This window comes from Canis lupus, chromosome 33 (assembly GCF_003254725.2).
Source record: "Canis lupus dingo isolate Sandy chromosome 33, ASM325472v2, whole genome shotgun sequence".
NCBI classification, from domain to species: Eukaryota; Metazoa; Chordata; class Mammalia; order Carnivora; family Canidae; genus Canis; species Canis lupus.
In genome coordinates this window covers 29241964-29260955 of record NC_064275.1, presented here as the reverse complement: position 1 = coordinate 29260955, position 18992 = coordinate 29241964, and the positions used below count along the sequence as shown (strand labels likewise).

General features: G+C 52.5%; 1 protein-coding gene across 2 annotated transcripts; it reads right to left on the bottom strand.

Moving 5' to 3' along the window:
* Positions 1-6477: 6477 nt before the first annotated feature.
* MUC20 (mucin 20, cell surface associated) lies at positions 6478-17604 on the bottom strand. 2 transcript variants are annotated; one of them, XM_025474295.3, is made up of 4 exons: positions 17481-17604; positions 10622-11971; positions 8488-8579; positions 6478-6835 (listed from the first exon to the last, which is right to left on the bottom strand). In XM_025474295.3, exons 2-4 carry the CDS (start codon positions 11910-11912, stop codon positions 6767-6769), a joined length of 1452 nt encoding a protein of 483 aa, XP_025330080.3. In that variant the 5' UTR covers positions 11913-11971; positions 17481-17604; the 3' UTR covers positions 6478-6766. The 2 variants fall into 2 exon arrangements, with proteins under 2 accessions (XP_025330080.3, XP_025330070.3); XM_025474285.3 differs by lacking the exon at positions 17481-17604 and adding an exon at positions 15457-15628.
* Between the last annotated feature and the right edge of the window lie 1388 nt (positions 17605-18992).

Genomic DNA, 18992 nt, shown 5'->3' with positions numbered 1-18992 from the left:
AACTAGAGAGCTGCCTCTTGCTCCTAAATCCCAACTCCCTGAGGGGAGAATATGATTAGTCCAGCTTATGTCAATTGTCTATCACTGGTCCAAATAAGTGTGGACCATAGGGTAGGAAAGGAGGTCACATGACATGATCCTGGTGCTCAGGCTCACTCTTGTGGGTGAGCAAGTGGTGCTGGAGGAAGTTCAGGAGAAATGTGCTCTCTGACCTGAGCAGACCCTAAACTATGCTTTTCTTAACAGTAGGTGAAGCCCCTCCCATACATGCAACGTTGTGACTTTACCCTCAAACACCCCAAAGTGTAATCAAGCCTCCATATAAAACCACATTTATTTAGGGCATCTGGCTGGCTCAGTCAGTAGAGCATGAAACTCTTGATCTTGGGGTCATGAGTTCAAGCCCCATGTTGGGGGTGTGGCCTACTTAAAATACATACACATGCACACATTTATTTAATCCTAGCATTCATTTATCAAGAATTAAGTACATAGCCCAAATGGATTCACTGGTGAGTTCTACCAAACACTGCAGGAAGAGACTCTTTCAGTTCTCTATAATCTCTTTCAGAAGATTGAAGCAGAGGGAATACCTCCTAACTCAGTCTATGAGGCCAGCGTTACCCTATACCAAAACCAGAAAGAAAAAAAAAAACCCTACAGGAATATCTCTCATGAACATAGATGCAAAAATCTTCAACAAAACATTAGCAAATAAAATCCAACAGTGAATAAAAAGAATTACATGCCATGAACAAGTGGCATTTAGTCCAGGTTGCAAGGCTGATTCAACAATCGAAAATCAATTAGTGCAATCTATCACATCAACAGAATAAAGAAGAAAAATCATATGATTATATCAATAGTTGCAGAAAAAAAACATTAGACAAATTCAAACACTAAAACTCTTGGCCAGCTAAGAACAGAGGGAAACTTCTTCAGCCTGATTGAAAAAAAAAACAAACAACAAAACCTACAGTGGGGCACCTGGGTGGTTCAGTTGGTTAAACATCTGGCTTTGGCTCAGGTCATGATGCCAGGGTGCTGGGATCGAGACCCACCCTGGGCTCCCTGTTCAGCGAGGAGCCTGCTTCTCTCTCTCCCTCTGCCCCTCCCTCTGCTTGTGCTTGCTTGCTCTCTTTCTCTCTCAAATAGGTGAATAAAAAATCTTAAAAAAAAAAAAAGGCATTCATTATTTGTATGAAATTCTCATTTAACTGGTTTTATATTTTGCCTGGCAACCTGGTCAGAATGGCTGAGGCACTGAGTGTGCAGAGAGGGTGTCATGAAAAAGGAAGGAGGTGCCCTGGGCAGCTTAGCAGGCTAAGCATCCAGCTCCTGATTTTGGGTCAGGTCATGGGATCAAGCCCCTCATGGGGCTCCCGCTCAGCGGAGAGTCTGCTTCTCTTCCTCTCCTCTCTCTCTTCCCTTACCCCTACTGGCTCACTCTCTCTCTTAAATAAATACATTTTTAAAAGAAAAAGGGAAGAAGAAGAAGAAAAAGTAAGGAGGTGTCTGTGTGGGAAGGAAAGGCCTCTTGGTGAGTGGTGCAGTCAGATCAGCCCACCCGCCGAATCTGTGTGATGTGGATTCTGCTGCTTATGCACCTAGAATGAAGAACTGATGGACCCTTCTTCAGGGTTCCAGGCCCGTGTTAGCCTGGCAGAGGGGGAGAAGCCTCCACCCCATTCCCAGTTGGTGCAGGCAGTTGAAACACCCTCAGTGGGCCCGGGGCACCCTTAAAGGGAGCTGTCTGGAGACATGCTTATACTTCCCTGTTCTCCAAGGAACCTTCCAGAAAATCCCCATGAGCTTAAGATGAGCAGCTTTTAAAGACCAAGATAGCAAACAATGGATAACTGGCAGCGTAGACCAATGTAAACATTTATTGATGCCAAAAAATGACGCCCACTCATTTGAATTTGGGGTACACCCGTGGGATCAGTTGCCATTCAGTGCTTTCCACTCACTGGTGGCCCCCCGCCCCTTACAGAGGTTGAACAAAGGACTGGCTGTGGCGGGAGCTTCAGCTGAAGTCTCTTGTCACAATAGTCCCACCTCACGTTGTCTTCGTCACGGCCTTGTGTTTTTGCCTGTGTGTTTGTGCTGTCACAGGTGACTTTAGCCAGGCTATCTTGTTTAAGTCCACACCCCGCTCCATTTTCATGAAATATGTGCCATTTCACCTCATACACACACACCTTTAAGTCTTAAATAACTGGAGAATTTTCCCCAGGCCTTCGGGTTCTTGCTGCTGTTCTTGCATTAGTTCTGCTAATTCTGGTCATCTCCAGTAATTCTCTCTCTCTCTCTCTCTCTCTCTCTCTCACACACACACACACACACATAATTATACACTTTAGTTCCCAAATGCTTCTAATTGGCATAGCCTATATTTTACAAAATTTTTGGCTTCCAATAACAGTAATCATGTTATTGGAAGCATTGCATGTACATATATGCCCTTATATGCATGTAATTAAAATAAATTATCCACTTTATCAGGTATCCTCGATTCAAATAAATGCAAAGCAGGAAAAGAAAAACTACTTAAGAATAGGATTTATGGGGATCCCTGGGTGGCTCAGTGGTTTGGCGCCTGCTTTTGGCCCAGGGCGCAATCCTGGAGTCCCGGGATCGAGTCCCACGTCAGGCTCCCCGCAGGGAGCCTGCTTCTCCCTCCTCCTGTCTCTCTCTCTCTCTCTCTCTCTCTCTCTCTCTCTCTCTCGGATAAATAAATAAATCTTGGGGCAGCCCCAGTGGCGCAGCAGTTTAGCGCCACCTGCAGCCCGGGGTTTGATCCTGGGGCTCCGGGTTCGAGTCCCATGTCAGGCTCCCTGCATGGAGCCTGCTTCTCCTTCTGCCTGTGTCTCTGCCCTCTCTCTCTCTAGCTGTGTCTCTATGAATAAATAAATAAAATCTTAAAAAAAATAAAAATAAAAAAATAAATAAATCTGAAAAAATGGGATTTATGTCAATCCATTCATGCCTAACTATAGTGTAGCTTAATGATATCGTTAAATTAATATTTTGTTAGATTTCAATATTAAATACTATTTTCTCACCTTTCAGAGCCCAGTGCCCATATTTCATGGTCACCTGCTCACGTGGCCCATCCTCTCAGTTATGCAGCGAACAGCTGAGTATCCTCCAGGTACAGAGCTCTGCGCTAGGTTCTGTGGCTACAGGGAGGAGTACCGCATGGCACCTGTCCTGAAGCACAGATGACTTAACCAACTCATAAGCGAATGAAGCAGGATGTAGTATGTTAAGTGTCATAACAGAAACATAAAGGGACGATGAAACTAGACCCTCCTCAGGGAATTTGAGGAAAGCCACCACAAGGAGGCACCGAATGAACTGGGCCTCTAAGCATGAACAGAAGTTTTCCAGATGGAGGGACCAGAGAGCGGGAGAGCATCCTGGGGGCAAGAGTCATGATGTACAAACTCTCTGGATCAAAGCAGGTATGACAGGGAAGTAGTGAGAAGTTACCTGTGGAAGTAACATAAGACATAGCAGGCGGGTCTACGAGACACAGAGCTGGGAACCCTGATCACGAGGACCCTGATATACAAGGCTGGGAGTTTTGTTCCTTTGGTAGGAACAGGACTAGCTTTTGGAAAGGGAGCCCTTAAAGACAGTGTGAAAGGTACTTGGGAACACACACACACACACACACACACACACACCCCACTATTATTAACCAAATGACTACACTGAGACATTTTGTTTTGTCTTTTTTCCTTTATTAGCTGTTATAAACAGTTCTGTAATGAATACATTGATTTATTGGTCTTTGCACAGATTCCTAATTATTTCTTTAAGATAAACCCTTTGGAATGAAATTGCTCAGTTAAAGGGATGCACATTTTTAAGTCTTTAGATAGTCAAATGGTCCTCCCGAAAGGCTGTGCCGATTTCATTCACACCAACAGTGTTTAAGACTATCCTTTCCCTCCACACCCTCATCATGGAAATTATAATTTTTATAAGTCCTTACCTATTGGCACATAGTTAGAATACCTCACTGTATCAATTTACTTTTTTTTTCCTACTGGTTTCTTTTTCATGGAAAACATTTATATTCCTGCTTTTGTGTTTTGTTTTGTTTTGTTTTGTTTTTTTGCCTTGCACATCTTTTATTTCTCAAATCTGTGGTGTGGGGTTCATCTGAACACAGCTCTTACCCAAAAAGGAAGATATATTCCCGCTTTTGGAAAACATTTATAGTCCTACTTTCCTCTGGCATATTTCCCTTTTTATTGCTTTGTAAGAACTCTTTGTATATTAAGGAGATTCTGGTTTTGCCATATATGGTGTAAATAAGTTCTTTTGGTTTGTTTTTTTCTGTATATGTCCACCCTCCCCTACTAAGTTTAGCCCCTGTGGGGAAGAGACATCAGCGAATAACCCCCCATGGCACACACCATGCCTCTCTTCTGTTGCAGGGCCTGGCAAAAATGCTGGGAAGGATGATTGAATTATTTTTGTCCAACCTACTTTATAAACCTCACCCTGCCTCACCCTGCAAGGGGGAGGGGATCAGCTGAATACACGTACTGCCCTTATGCACAGCAATAGTCGAAGTTGTCTGGTTTCCTCCACTCATTTAACTAATATTTACCGAGCACCTTTCATGCGGCAGGCACTGTGCGGGACGCTAGGGAGCCGGAGTGAGCGAACGCTCACATTCCAGTTGAGGGAGACGGATAATAAGACAAATACATAAAATATGTATTATGTTAGGTTGGAATCAGCATTAAGAAGAAAATCAAAGCAGAGGAGGTGGTCGGGTGGCCCCACCGAGAGGGGGAAGGAGGTGGAGCTGTTGGTCAGGTCGGTATCTGCAGGAGAAGGCCTCTGAGCAAACTGAGCAGTGCATGCGAGGCCTGATGGGTTCCCGGGCGCCGAGAGGTCAGCGTCGCTGCAGTGAAGTGAGCAAGTTCAGGGGGCGGGGGGGGGGGTGCACGGGGGCACAGGGCTGGGGTGTGTGCAGGGGGCACAGGGCTGGGGGGTGCGCAGGGGGCACAGTGCTGGGGGTGCGCAGGGGGCAGGGCTGGGGGCACACAGGGGGCACAGGGCTGGGGGTGCGCAGGGGGCAGAGGGCTTGGGAGGTGCAGGGGGCAGAGGGCTGGGGGTGTGCAGGGGGCACAGGGCTGGGGAGGTGCAGGGGGCAGAGGGCTGGGAGGGTGTGCAGGGGGCACAGGGCTGGGGAGGTGCAGGGGGCAGAGGGCTGGGAGGGTGTGCAGGGGGCACAGGGCTTCCGCCGCCGAGCGGAGCCTGGGACGACACCGGGCGTGGGGGCAAAGGTGGAAAGAGAGAGCCGCGAGGGTATCAGGAATCCAGGAGAGGGACGGTGGCAGCTGGGCTTGGAGGGGGGGCAGTGGAGAGGCTGAGAAAGGCCGGACTCTGGAGAATTTGACAACAGGAGAGCCAGTGGAATCCTCTGGCGAGCTGGGTGTAAAGAGTGAGGGAACTAGGGGAATGAAGACTGGTTTTGAGAACTTTGGCTTGAGCAACTGAAGGACGTGGCTGCCAGGAGGGAGCGGACACAGGCAGAGCCGGCTTGGGATCCAGATTAAGACTCTGGCTTTGGACGTACCGAATGTAGGAGTCTCCGACCGGGCAGGAAGGTTGAATGTCTACACGGACGGTAGCTGTGTATAGGAAGTGGGGCTTACAGATGTTTTTCTTTCTCTCCCACTTCTCTTTCTGCCTTTTTTTTCTCGGTCCTTTTGAATTTTTCAAAATCGTGAACTCACAAGCAAGGTTTCTTACAACAGAAAAAAGATTAGCCACATTTAATTTTTTCTTTTTAGGGGTGGGGTAGGGGCAGAGGGAGAAAGAGAGAGAGAGCGAGAGAGAGAGAGCGAATCTTAAGCAGACTCCACGCCCAGCACAGAGCCTGAAGTGGGGCTCGATCTCACAACACTGAGATCATCACTGAGCTGAAATCAAGAGTCAGACACTAACCGACTGAGCCACCCAGGAGCCCCATAACCACATTTAATTTTAAAATATAATAATAATAATAATAATAATAATAATAATAATAATAATAATAATAACTCGACTTACGAGCTAGAGGAGAGAAATAATTGAGTACTGCAGACTTTCTTGTGATCTGCTTATGTCCAGAACTTGAAATTCAGGTCAATCCAACAGGCATTCTCTGTGATCCTACCACAGGCCAGGCGCTCTGCTAGGTTCAAAGGATACTGAGAAAATATGGTCCCTGCTCTGAAGGAGCTCAAAGTTCAACAGACTCCAGGGCCAGCCTCCGTAAGTGCCGTAATCAAGGTCCAAACCAAGAACCAGGGGAGAATGAGGAGGGCGGTTGTAGGGAGGATGCACAAAATCCCTGTATCATAAAAACGTAAAAAAACCTTAACCAAACAACCTATATGGCTCAAACAGATAACCTCTGGGCCACACCGTGCAGAATTCTAATGTCCGAGAGAAGCACAACGAGGGTGACAGGTGATCAGATCACTCTTTACTGCAACATGACACATGTGCCAGAGGGAGTCCAAGGGCATCTTTGGAACAAGGGAAGCCCCCCCACCCGACACACACACCTGGCATATGTGGGCCAGGGTCCCGCTGCAGTGTCTGGGGCAAGGCCTTAGGCAGCTGACCTTCGGGGAAGCTTCCAGGTACATGCAGCCTGTAGCGTAGCTCCAGTCGGGAAGGGGGGGTCCCAGGCCGCCGGCAGCGCTGCCCCTTTGGGCCCACAGCCACTCCTGGCTGCGGCTGATGTGCCTCAGCCCCTCGTGACATGCAGCAGAGAGACCCGGGCGGGAGGCAGGTGGGCATGCAGTTCACGGCAGAGCTGGAGGGCAAAAGGAGCAGAAGATACTTCCAGCCCGAATGTGGCCCGTGAGCTCCCCACAGGCCGAGGACAGGACGAGACAGTGGGAGCAAACGCACAGGGAGGCCAGCAGCAGTCTCCGCGCCCCAGCCTGGGCCCGGACTGTGCTTCGCGCACATTATGTCGTCCAACCTCACTGTAACCTTAGGAAGCAGGTGCTGTACCTTCGTTTTATAGAGGAAGAAAATAACATGGAACAACCTACCCAAGTTCACAGAGTCAGGAAGTGGAATTCACCCCCAGATCCATATGGCTCCAGAGCCCCGAGCCCTGGGTCTGTGTCCTACTCCCAACGAGAACTCACACCCAGCACCCGCATGGTGCTTGCACTTCAGCTTCTGACCTGCTTCCTCCTCCCTGGCCCCTTTCTGACTCCTGAAATGGTTTCCAGTTTAGGGGGCTCGCATCTGGCACCATTCTGGCTTCCTTTTTTTTTTTTAAGATGTATTTATTTATTTTAGAGAGAAGGAGATGGAGAGGCAGAGGGAGAGGGAGAGAAGCTCACACCGACCGTGTGCTGAGCACAGAGACCAACACGGGGTGTGATCTCACAACGCTGAGATTATGACCTAAGCTGGAACCAAGAGTCGGACACTTAAGTGACTGAGACCCCCGGGTGCCCCTCTGGCCTCCCTCCTTGGCGAGGGTTCACACTTCCCATTTTGATTATCGTGCGCGGTAGGCATTGGTCATGTCTCTGCTGTCCACTTTCAAAGCCGCCATGTGGCGTTCAGGGCGCTTCTTACTATGGGAGTCCCGACAGGCCCCTTTCCACTAAGAGAACTTCAAGGGCCCGGTTATTCCCTCTTCTCATCCCGTGGCAGCAAGATGTGGCCACAGAGTTAGGCTGAGCTGCGCTAGTCTGACCCCCCACTGACTCACACCATTCCCAAAAGCTCTGCGCCTGGATTTCAGACCCTGGGACCTTTGTCCTGTGATCTGGGTCTTAGGGGAATTTTCCCAACTTATACAAATATGTCCCAATCTTGGTCCTCATCTAGAACATGCATCCATGGGTATTTTCTGCCTGGCATCCCCAGCGCCTCTGAGGCCTGTCCTTCTCATTCCACGTGGTTCATTTTGAGGTGTCAGTCATGGTGGTCCTTGCAGACCAGTAAGATCAGTCTTTCCCTAGTATAATATGCAGATCTTGGGAGAGGGAGGTGCCTATGACTCGGGCTGTCACAGCCAACTTTCCTTACATATGGAGAGAGATTCTGAACAATGAAGAGCTAAGAGAGGTAAAGAAAGAGAAAACCCGGATGAGCGCGTCTGAGCTGCTGGATCCAGCCAGAACTGAAGCTTGAACAGTCACTTCTAGGTGTTTCAGCCACTACCTTCCCTTTTCTGTATAAGCTACGATGAGTTGGGTGTCTGCTCCTTATAACCAAAGTCCTGCCTATCTGCCCGTTAATATCACTGATCTTCTCCCAAGGGATAGAAGGCCCGAACTTCCTATGGCCTGAGGAAATTGGGGGCGAGGGAAAGAATCTTTTTACGTAGCACAGAAGGGGAATTCCCAACTCAGGAAAAATAGGCAGAAGCCAAGCCAAGCAGAGATTTAGTTCCTAATACTCGCTTCCTCTTTCCTGGCCCCGAGAGTGCTCCCTTACCTGCTGCACCAGCCTCTCTGCCACTCTGGGGTCAGTGAGGTCTTCTGGGGAGGCCACACTCAGCCGCAGGAGGAAAAAGCCTCCATCCCCATCTGCGGGTTTAGGAAAGCAGGAGATGAGAACGTGGGTCAGTCCGTTCAGGAATCGTGATGCGACCTTGCTGCCCGGCCTTGGTCCCCACCTCTGACCTATGTGCCCGCTCTCAGGTGTAAACGTGTCGGTGCTAACGTGGGATCTTACATTACTCACGGCAGAGAGAAAGGAGGACTCCCTCTCCTCAATAACGGGGGTCCTTGTAGTGCTCTCCCAACAAGAGTGAGGGTAAGGATGGCTAAAGGTCCCGTCCATATCTGGATACGTAATGTGAGGAGAAGTGTGAGGAAGGAGAAACGGAGATCTAGAATGTTCTCAAGGCCTGGAGGTCCCGGGTGTGCTGTCGGGGAAGGGCCCAGATAGGGAGAGGCCGGCTCCCGGGGGGGGGGGGGGGGGGGGGGGGGCGGGGGGGCGGAATGCCTCAGCCAGTGCGTCCAGCCCGAAGTTGGCGGAGGTCTCAATCCAGCCCCCGGAGGCAAGCTCTGCCTTCCATGGAGGCCCAGCCTCCTTGCCTCCACCTGCCACCTGCAGGCATTTCTGCCTAGCGGAATGCTCTGGGAACTGATCCTGGAATTGTGCTTCAATATTCATAGAGATGCCAGAACGGTTATTGTATCCGTGTCAGCGTGAATCTCTCTGGGGTCCCCGGGGGCTCAGCGGCTGACGGCTGCCTGCGGCCCAGGGCGTGACCCCGGGGTCCCGGGATCGAGTCCCGCGTCGGGCTCCCTGCATGGGGCCTGCTTCTCCCTCTGCCTGGGTCTCTGCCTCTCTCTGTGTCTCTCATTAATAAATAAAATCTTAAAAAAAAAAATAAGAAGAAGGCAGCTGAGCAGTTGGGGAACAGCAGTGGAAGAAAGGCATTTTATGCTGATTCCTTTTGTACCTATTGAATTTTAAATCATGTCAATGTATCATCTAACCAACAAATAATAAAGAAAAGTGTTTTAAAGGAAAAATATATTAATAAGTTGAGCTTTTAACAATAAAAGCACGATAGGAGACTACGAGTTGGAATCAAACTTGCTTCCATTTGGAGTCCCACTGCTATATTTTTAGCATCTTTAAATCTGTTTCCTCACCTGTCAGTGGGGTAACAATGCCCACCTCAGTGGCACCCGGGTGGCTCAGATGCTGAAGCCTCTGCCTTCAGCTCAGGCCATGAGCTCTAGGTTCTGGGATCGAGCCCCACGTCGGGCTCCCAGGTCAGCGGAGAGTCTGCTTCTCCCTGTCTCTCTGCCTCTCGCCCTGCTTGTGCCCTCCCTCTCCCTCTCTCTCAAATGAACAATTAAAAAATTATTTAAAAATATTATCCGCCTCCTTAGGTGGTTTTGAAGGTTTAATTAGAAGGGGTAACCCCTGCGAAGCTCGCATGTTACTGCCTGACGTCAGCGAGCACGCGCAGCCGGTCCTGAGGGTTTCTCTCTCACTTCTCCCTGGCACATGAGTGATGTTCGGTAAGGCGGCTGTCGTGGATATTTTTATTTCACGTCTCCACAGACCAGGGCCAGCTGAGGATAATACCACAGGGACGAGGCCCAAGGACAGTGTCAGAAGTGGAGGTGGAGGTTCCAGGCTGGCCAGGAGCTGGGCTGACACGCAGCCTCTGACAAGGGGCTTCTTCCCTGAGAAGTACCTGTTGTCTCAGACACGTAGCTTTAAACCCCCAATCCTTCACCCCATTGAATAAATAAAAATAAAAATAAAAATAAAATAAAAATAAAAGTTGGGGCCTCACCACTCGGCACATTGTGGTTACTCAACGGTTGATGTCATAGAAGGTCACTAGGTTGTTAAGGGCAAAAACCAGGATCTCAAACATTTCTCCAGACTTCCAGCCCCACAGTGTTTCCATACACCTCCCTAACTGTCCTTGTTTCTGATTTTGGGAAGCATCACTAGAAGATCATGAAAAGGGGGGCATCAGAGATGGGGCTCAGAATAGGCCCCAGATCCTTCCTCCCTCCCCACCCCCTGAGCACGTAGACATCCTGGCAAGTCCAAACCCTGAATCCCCAAGCTCACACCCGAGGGAGCCACTTACCCGCAGTGGCTTCTGTGGTCCACCTTGTCTGAACCGCGGTGGGCATAGCTGTTGGGGTCTTCCCTCCAGCCACGCTGGCTGTCTTCAAGGTCTTTACTAAGGCTGTGGTCCTAAATAAGGTGATGTTTGCCTCTTGGCTGCTGTTGGCCCTGGTCAGCTGGACAGAAGGAGCGGGGCTCCTGGTGATGGGGACAGACTCATTGGTTGTGCCATCCGCGGTAGAAGGCTGTGAGGGGGTGGTGCTCTTGCTAGTGGCGATGTGGCTGTAGCTGTGGGCCATAGTTGAGAGCCCAGCAGGTGAAGTCGCTTTCCCCACTGTTAACCCAGCCTCTGTGGAGACTGTCACCGCTCCCAAGACCTTGGTGTGGCTTGTCGTCTCAATAGAGAGGACTGAAGCTTCTTCCAAGGGGTTCACGCTGACTGAGACCAAAGTTGTGCTGGGGGTGGTGGTCGTAGCTGCTGTTGCTTCTCCTTCTGTAGGGCTATTGGCAGTTAGTGGGGTCTCAACTGTGGTATCAGGTGTGGCTGCCTCTGTGGCACTGGCTGCTGACAAGGTCTCCGCGGATGGTGTGGTCTCGGTGACGTGTGATTCTGCTTCAGTGGAATTGAACAAAGCTGACACCACAGGCGGAGATAGGACCTCTCCCCCTGTGGGGTTGAGATCCATGTCCAAGGTCCCAAGGGTGGTGGCAGTTGTTTCTATTTCTAGAATGCTGCAGTTGGCAACCTCAATGTCAGTGATGCTGTAGGCAAACAAACCCTTAGCCGGAGTGCTCTTGTCAGGTGCGAGGGCCCGTGGGGCGGTGATGGCCAGAACTGAGCTGTCGGAGAAGGCGCTGCTCTTTAAGGCCAGGCCTTCAGCTTCCACAGAAGTGTGAGCCAATGTCAAGACGTCAATTGTGATCCTCTTTGCCTCTTCCGAACTGTCATCAGTACAAAGGGCATCGAAGACAGATTTTGCAAGATCACTGCCTGTAACAGTCTCAACTGTGGTCATCCCAGTTCCCACGGGGTTGCCACTGGTGGCCGATGCCTCCATAGGAGTGGTGATCACCACCGTGAACTTGGAAGGTGTCATTTTGGTGAAGGCCCTGCCTTCCATTGCAGGAAAAGTGGTTTTGATGTCCCTGGTCTCTGCTTCTGAATTGGTGTTGGCCAGGATTAAGGTCCAATCAAACGTCTGGGGGCTCAGGGTTTGAGTTTCCAAAGGCATGTGGCTTGGCACAGAGGTCTCAAGAAGGTCAGCGGTCTGGAAGGCTCCTTCTGAATTTGTCCTGACCCCTGGAGTCATGGCAGGCTCTTCTACGTGGTTTGCTGTCACCACAGGACCTGGTCTGCTGGTGCTGGGGCCTGTGTTGGGTAAGACCAGCTTTGTAAGCTACGAGTCCCAGTGGGCCGACTTCGCACAAGCTCTTGTGCTTATGCCCTGGGCGCCCTGGGAGGAGGGTGGGGAGGGGAAGTTGCTTCTATTTCATTTTTCATCTACACATACAAGGAAGGAGGAGGTGTATCAGAAGACCGGCCCCATGGGTCAACCATGGAACTGGGATCCCCTGACTGATGTCCTCTGATGACCCTGTTGAGACAAGCAGGCCTCAGAATCGAGTTGATTATTGGTCTGAAGCCATCAGAGGGAAGGCTTGGGGCCAGGACGCAGCCTTGATGGGAGGCAAAGAAGCCAGGAGTCTAAGTGAGCCGAGAACTACAGAGCAGGGACCAGGACTCTCAGAATTTTTGGAAGAAATCCCTGTCACCTGCCCATCGAAACTTCCCTCATCCAGCAGGTGTTTCCCCACGGAAGTAAAAACCCTTCAAATACAGGAAACATCTGTGGTTTTGTACTTAGAGGTAGCTGGGAGGAGTAGGGGAGAGGCAGCTACCCAGACCGAGCAGGTGGGAGCAGGCGAGTCTGGGGGAAGGGCCAAGCTTCCCAGCGCTGCTCGCCCGACCCCAGGGCCGCAGGAACAGGGCCCAGCCACGTGCCACGGGTAACGGAGCCGAGGGACGCAGCCCTGTCCACTCGACAGACCCTTGGAGGTTGTATGAGTGCTGGGCTGGGTGGCACTCGCTGCCCACTCAGGTGCCCCTGTATGTGTATTTCTCATGTACCGTTTGAGACACACTTACAGAAAAAAACTCTGTTACTTAAAATTCAGGGATCCCTGGGTGGCTCAGCGGTTTGGCGCCTGCCTTCGGCCCAGGGCGTGATCCTGGAGACCTGGGATCGAGTCCCACACCGGGCTCCACACCGGGAGCCTGCTTCTCCCCCTGCCTAAGTCTCTGCCTCTCTGTCTCTCTCTGTCATGAATAAATAAATAAAATATTTTTAAAAATTCAAATGTAAGTGGATGTCCCAGGTTTTATCCAGGAACCTTCCTCTTAGAAGGAAAAGAATCAAAATATAAACCCTCCTTTTGGGGTTCCAATGGTTTGAGATGGTCGTTACTGAGGTCTACTGGCCCCAAAGTACCCAAGGACCCAACGGAAGTACGAGACCATGTGGTCACCTCTACCTGTCAGGGCCCCAGGTCCTCAGTTTGTCCTCCCATGTCTCTCCCTGAGCAGTGAAAGAGCACTGGACCAGGAAGCGAAAGACTGGGCTCCGGCCCTAGGCCTGTTGCCAACTAGCTCTGGAGTCCAATGACTGGCTCAAATCCTGACTCCGCGTCCTACCGGCCAGGCCCCTCCGGGCCGCCCTCGTGAACCAGGGTTACCTACCAGACCTGCCTTGCCGTGGTGAGGGCCTGAGGGGAAGGGGAACGGGAAAGTCTTATATTCCAAAGCCTGCAAGGGGCCACTAAGCACCCCTCCCCAGCCGTGTCCTCTCAAAGAGGCATTGACAGCACACAACCTTCAGAAGGTCAGGCTGGCCCCACATGCGTATCAGGTGAGTCACGGCCTTCACCCTCCTCAGCTGTTCACGAATCGTGCTTCTACGGGAATATACTTCCTTCTCCCCACTTCAAAGCCCAAGCCATTTCTCTGAGCTTCCTCAATCCCCACCCGGTGGAATCAAAGCCTTTCTGTGTCAGCCCACACAAGCTAAGGCCCCAACAGAGGTATTCTTGGGGTCTGACCACCCACCTCCCCTGAAGTATTTTCTTCTTTATCCGGGAACCCCACAATATCATCCTTCTGTGAAACCTCCTCATGCCTCCCAGCCCCTAACCTCTTCACCCCCCCACCCTGGGGTCTCACAGCCCCCCCACCCAAGTCTCCTACCCAGCAGGGGTCTTCTCAGACGCAGCAAAGCCCACGCAGCCCGCACGACTCTAGAATGTGGCAGCTCTCCTGGTCTATTCCTCAAATCACACTGGCAGAGAGGAAGGTGCGTGTTCTTTGGGGCCTGAGTCTGAATCCCTGCTCTCCTGCTTTCCAACCATGTCACCCTGGCCAGGTCTCCTGGCTCCCAGCCTGCACTTTCTCATCTGTAAAATGGAGCTAAGGGCACCTGTTTCACAGGGATGTGAAGAGTAAATCAATCCAAGTGTAAAACGTGCAGCACAAGCCTAGCGGATCATGAGGGCCTACAGGAGACCACGTTGTCTCCTAGGCAAGGACTAGGCAAGGACTGAAATCTTGGCTTTTTAATTTAATTTTATTTTTTTAAGATTTTATTTAATCATTCATGAGAGACATGGAGAGAGAGGCAGAGGGAGAAGCAGGCTCCGTGCAGGGAACCTGATGTGGGACTCGATCCCAGGACCCCGGGGTCACACCCTGGGCCGAAGGCAGACGCTCCACCGCTGAGCCACCCAGGCGCCCCAAATCTTGGCTTTTTTAAAGATAACTTTTTAAATCCTGGTAAGCCTCAGTCCCACCAGCTCTGGGGGCAGGGGGTGGGTAGGAGTAAGACTTGTGTCTCCCTCATGGGGTGATTGAGGGTTAGAAAGAGCGCAGGGGCCTGTGGGAAATCTCTGTACCTTCCTCTTGATTTTGCCATGAAACTAAAAATCCTCTAAAAAAATAGTCTTTTTTTAAAAAGATAATGCAAGGGGATCCCTGGGTGGCGCAGCGGTTTAGCGCCTGCCTTTGGCCCCCGGCGCGATCCTGGAGACCCGGGATCGAGTCCCGCTTCCAGCTCCCGGTGCATGGAGCCTGCTACTCCCTCTCTCTCTCTCTCTCTCTCTCTCTCTACATCTATCATGAATAAGTTTAAAAAAAATAATAATAATAAAATAAAATAAAAGATAATGCAGGAGAGACTATGTTGGGGGGCAGTAGAGAGGTCATACGAGAATCTCTCCACTTTTTGCTCAATTTTACTGTGACCCAAACTGCTCTACAATAGTCTATTTAAAAAAAAACAAAAGACACTGCCTGTGACCAGCCTGGTGGCTGTGACCATCCAGGTGGGTTCTCCCCAGGCGCCCCCCTCCCCCCCCCAGCGGCGACCAGTGTGACAGTCACACTCACAGCCCCGGGCTCAGGGGCAGCCTGGGCCGGGAAGTCAACTCGGGGTCAGCATCCTGGGGGCCCCTTCTTTGGCCTCAGCAGCTGTGTCCGCAGCGCCTCCACCCGTGCGGGGCCTCGGCCTGGGCCCCCCCCCCCCCGCCCTCTCCCCCCGAGAGCCCCCGCACCCCCCCAGGGTCCCCCGCGGGGAGGGTCCCGGCCGCCCACCTGCAGCCCCCCCACCCCCCAGGGTCCCCCGTGGGGAGGGTCCCGGCCGCCCACCTGCAGCCCCCCCACCCCCCAGGGTCCCCCGCGGGCAGGGTCCCCGCCGCCCACCTGCAGCCCCCCCACCCCCCAGGGTCCCCCGTGGGGAGGGTCCCCGCCGCCCACCTGCAGCCCCCCCACCCCCAGGGTCCCCCGCGGGCAGGGTCCCCGCCGCCCACCTGCAGCGCCCCCGGGGGCCCCCGGCGGCCCGCGCGGGAGCAGCAGGTGCAGCAGGTGCAGCGCCAGGCCGCAGGGGAAGCGCATCCTCGGAGCCGGCGCCGCCCGCGCTGCCCGGTTTCCTGCTTCCTGCGCGGCTCGGCTCCGGCCGGGCTTCCAGACGCTTCCAGATGCGCCGGTGAGCCGGGCCGCGGGGACACGGGCCACAGGTGGGCACGCCCAGGCCGCGCCCCCTCCCTCCCCCCGCCCCCGCCCTCCTGAGACGCAGGGACCCGCCTCCCTGGACCTCGCACCTGAGAGGTTCAGCCCCTCGCCCCCCGCAGCCAGGGGGAGCACGGAAGCTGGGGGGTCCCATTCTCCCCCCTCCCCCCCTCCGGGGCCCCCCCCAGTGCAGGGACTCGGGCTTTTGGAGCAGGCCCGGGCCTTTCTGACCTTAGCCTTTCTTCGCTCTGGGTCCTAGGCGGTTAAAGAGCCTTCCTGGGCTCAACTTCCCCATCCGTAAAATGGGTGTAACCCCGACCGGCTGGGCCGCCTGGGGGGTCACGCGGGGAGCCAAGCTGCCGCACAGCCTACACGTGTTGTCACGGAGTACGGACGCCTCGAGGCTCCCTAAGTGACAGCCTCCGGGCCACGACCTCGGGGTCTCGGGGTCCTGAGGCTGAGCCCCCGCTGGGCTCCACTCTGCGGAGTCTGCGGAGGGCTGGCTCCCCCCTGCCCTGCCTCCCCCGCAAAGGAATAGATAACAGCTGAAAACAAACAAATAAGTGAGAGCCCCGCCATCTACCCTGATCCTCAAGCGACAGAAGGGACAGACCCCCAAGGTCCGCAGCAGACAGTGCGGGCAGGACTCTGATCTCTAGCGTCTTTCCAGTGATTTCTGTGATCCTGCGTCCCTGTCAGCGTCACAACCACAACCAGGGGAGGAGGGAAGGGGGGTGTGAGGCCACAGCCCCAGAGCCTGGGAGAGGGGAGTGCGAGGCTGAGATTTAGGGAAGCTTATGGGATTTGGCCACAAGAAGGGGGTTGAGGCTGCAGGATCTACTTCCAAAGGCCCTAGAAAAGAATTTTACCCCCTCCAGGGGCCAAGGACTGCGCTGTTATGGCCACAGGCAGTGGCAGACAAGGTACCCTGTGGGGATTTCAGGGCCACAGCTTTGTGATGAAAACCACCGTAGAGTGGCCGCTGGAAGGAACTGCAAAATGCAATCAGAAAACCTAAGTTCTGTTTCCAGTTCCTTCCTTAACTGGGGCCCAGGAACTGCGTGACTTTGGAAAAGGTATCTGCCTCCCCCTGGGCTTCCGTCGACAAGGTCCTCTGGCCACACAGGTTCTGCATTGGGTGTGAGACTGTCTTCTAGAACCTCCCCCTGTGCTGGGATGAAGACCTCTACTGCCTGGAAGAAGGAGGGGGTCGTCCCAGACGTGGGGGGAAGCCTCTGCGAGAACAGGCTGAGAGGCTGCCCTAGGGACACTGTCCACCGCACAGAGTCGGGGATCTGGGAGGCCAGTTCCAAAACACAGCTGATCTTAGGGCCTCCTGCCGGGCTGAGCCTTCCACCGCCCCATTCCGCCCGGATCCTTCACTGCATCAGACTCGAGGGGGGATTTCCCCTGGGGAGGTCCCAGGCCACAGCCCTGACCTGGATTCTGCTGGGTGAGGGCCACCGCGTGAGATCCAGGGTGGGGCCCCCCAGAGAAGACGGAAGGGACTCCGGCAGAAACCAACAGAACCTTAAGTCAATAGAGAGAACAAACAGGTGGTGGCCAGAGGAATGTAGATGAGGGCCTGGGTAAAGGGAAGGGGGTAAGAGCACAGACTTCCAGTTATAAAATAAATCAGTCACGAGAATGAAACAAAGGAAAAAAAGGAAAGAAAAGAAGCCGAGACAGCCTGCAGCTCCTTCGGGCCACTTCCCTCCCACTGGCTGCCTCTGCAGCCCGGGAGGGGACTTCCTCATTCCACAGCCCCGTAATCCAGATTCAGGTATTCCAGGTGCCTTTCTCATGCCCACCACGGACTCCTCACCTTTTCCTTTTTCTTCTCATCAGTTCAGTGATCAACAGCTCAGCTCCAGCCCAGTTGCCTATGATGGGATCTAACTGGGAAGCCACCTGAAGCCACTGGGCTGAGCTTCCCTAGGTTTGCTGAGTTCTGTCCCACCCATCTCCCTCTACATCTGGGGGAATTTCCAAGCCTGAGCACATGACTGTTGGCCCTTAGGTCGTAGTAATCTAATCCAGAAAGTTTCTGGACCTTTTTTTTTTCCCAGCCAAACTCAGATCTCACCCTAAACGAGCATTGGAGGCTGGTTTCATGAAGTTCACCACCATAGATGGAGCACCTACTATATTCCAGCCACGGTTCCAGACATTTGGAATATGTCACTGAGTGAAACAGATCCCTGACTTCGAAGAACTAACACCCTAGTGAAGAGAGATGGCAAACAATAAGCATAATAAATAAGTGAATTACGTAGTATTCCTCAATACTGTGGGGAAAAGAAGGGAAAAGGACAAGAGAAACCTGGTACTTGGTGGAGGACAGGAGAGAAGGGCAGTTTGCTGTGTCAAAGAGCATGACGAGACCTGACAGTGGGGATTGGTGAGGAAGTTAGCCCGGTGGGTACTGGGGCAAGAGCGTTCCAAGCAGCGGGAACTGCTAGAGAAAGGTCCAGAGGCCTAAGGCAGGAGCATGTTCAAGGAGCACCAAAGGGCCTGTGTGACTAGAGCCACACTACAGGGCAGAGTTGGGGGACACACTCGTGGGGGGTAGATGATAAAGAGCCTTGCCAGCCTTGGGGCTGGTGCTCTGAGTGAGGTGGGAACCACCTCTGGGGAGTTCTTAGCGGAGAAGCGACGGGATCTAACTTTAGGAGGATCCCTCTGGCAGCTGTGCTAAAAATGGGAGGCTTTTCCTGAGGTCCAGACAGAAGATGAGGGTGGTGGGCACCTGGGTGGCTCAGTCCTTCAAGCACCTGCCTTGGCTCAGGTCCTGATCCCAGGGTCCTGGAATTGAGTCCCACACCAGGCTCCCTGTTTAGCGAGGAGTCTGCTTTTCCCTCTCCTTCTGCCCCACCCCCCATTTGTGCGCTCTCTCTCTCTCAAATACATTTTTAAAAATCCTTAAAAACAATAATAATAATGACAATGAGCTGAGGGTGGCTCTGACTGTGGGGGTAGCAGAGGAGATGGTGGGAGCTGGTCAGATTCTGGATATATTTTGAAAATAAGGTCCACATGATTTCCCGCCAGATTGCTGTGGGATGTCAAAGAAGAAGAAGTCAAGAATAAGTACAAACTTCTCAGGGTGCCTGGATGGCTCAGTTGGTTAAGTGTCTGATTCTTGATCTCAGCTCAGGTCTTGATCTCAGGGTTGTGAGTTCAAGCCCTATGATGGGTGTGGAACCTACTTTTAAAAAAAAGAAAACCAAAGTATAAACTTTTCAGTTTGAATAACTGGAAGGATGGAGTTGTCTTCAATGCCTTTTGGGTCTGGCTCTTTCATCAGAGTATTTAGAACCCCTCCCCCCACAATGAA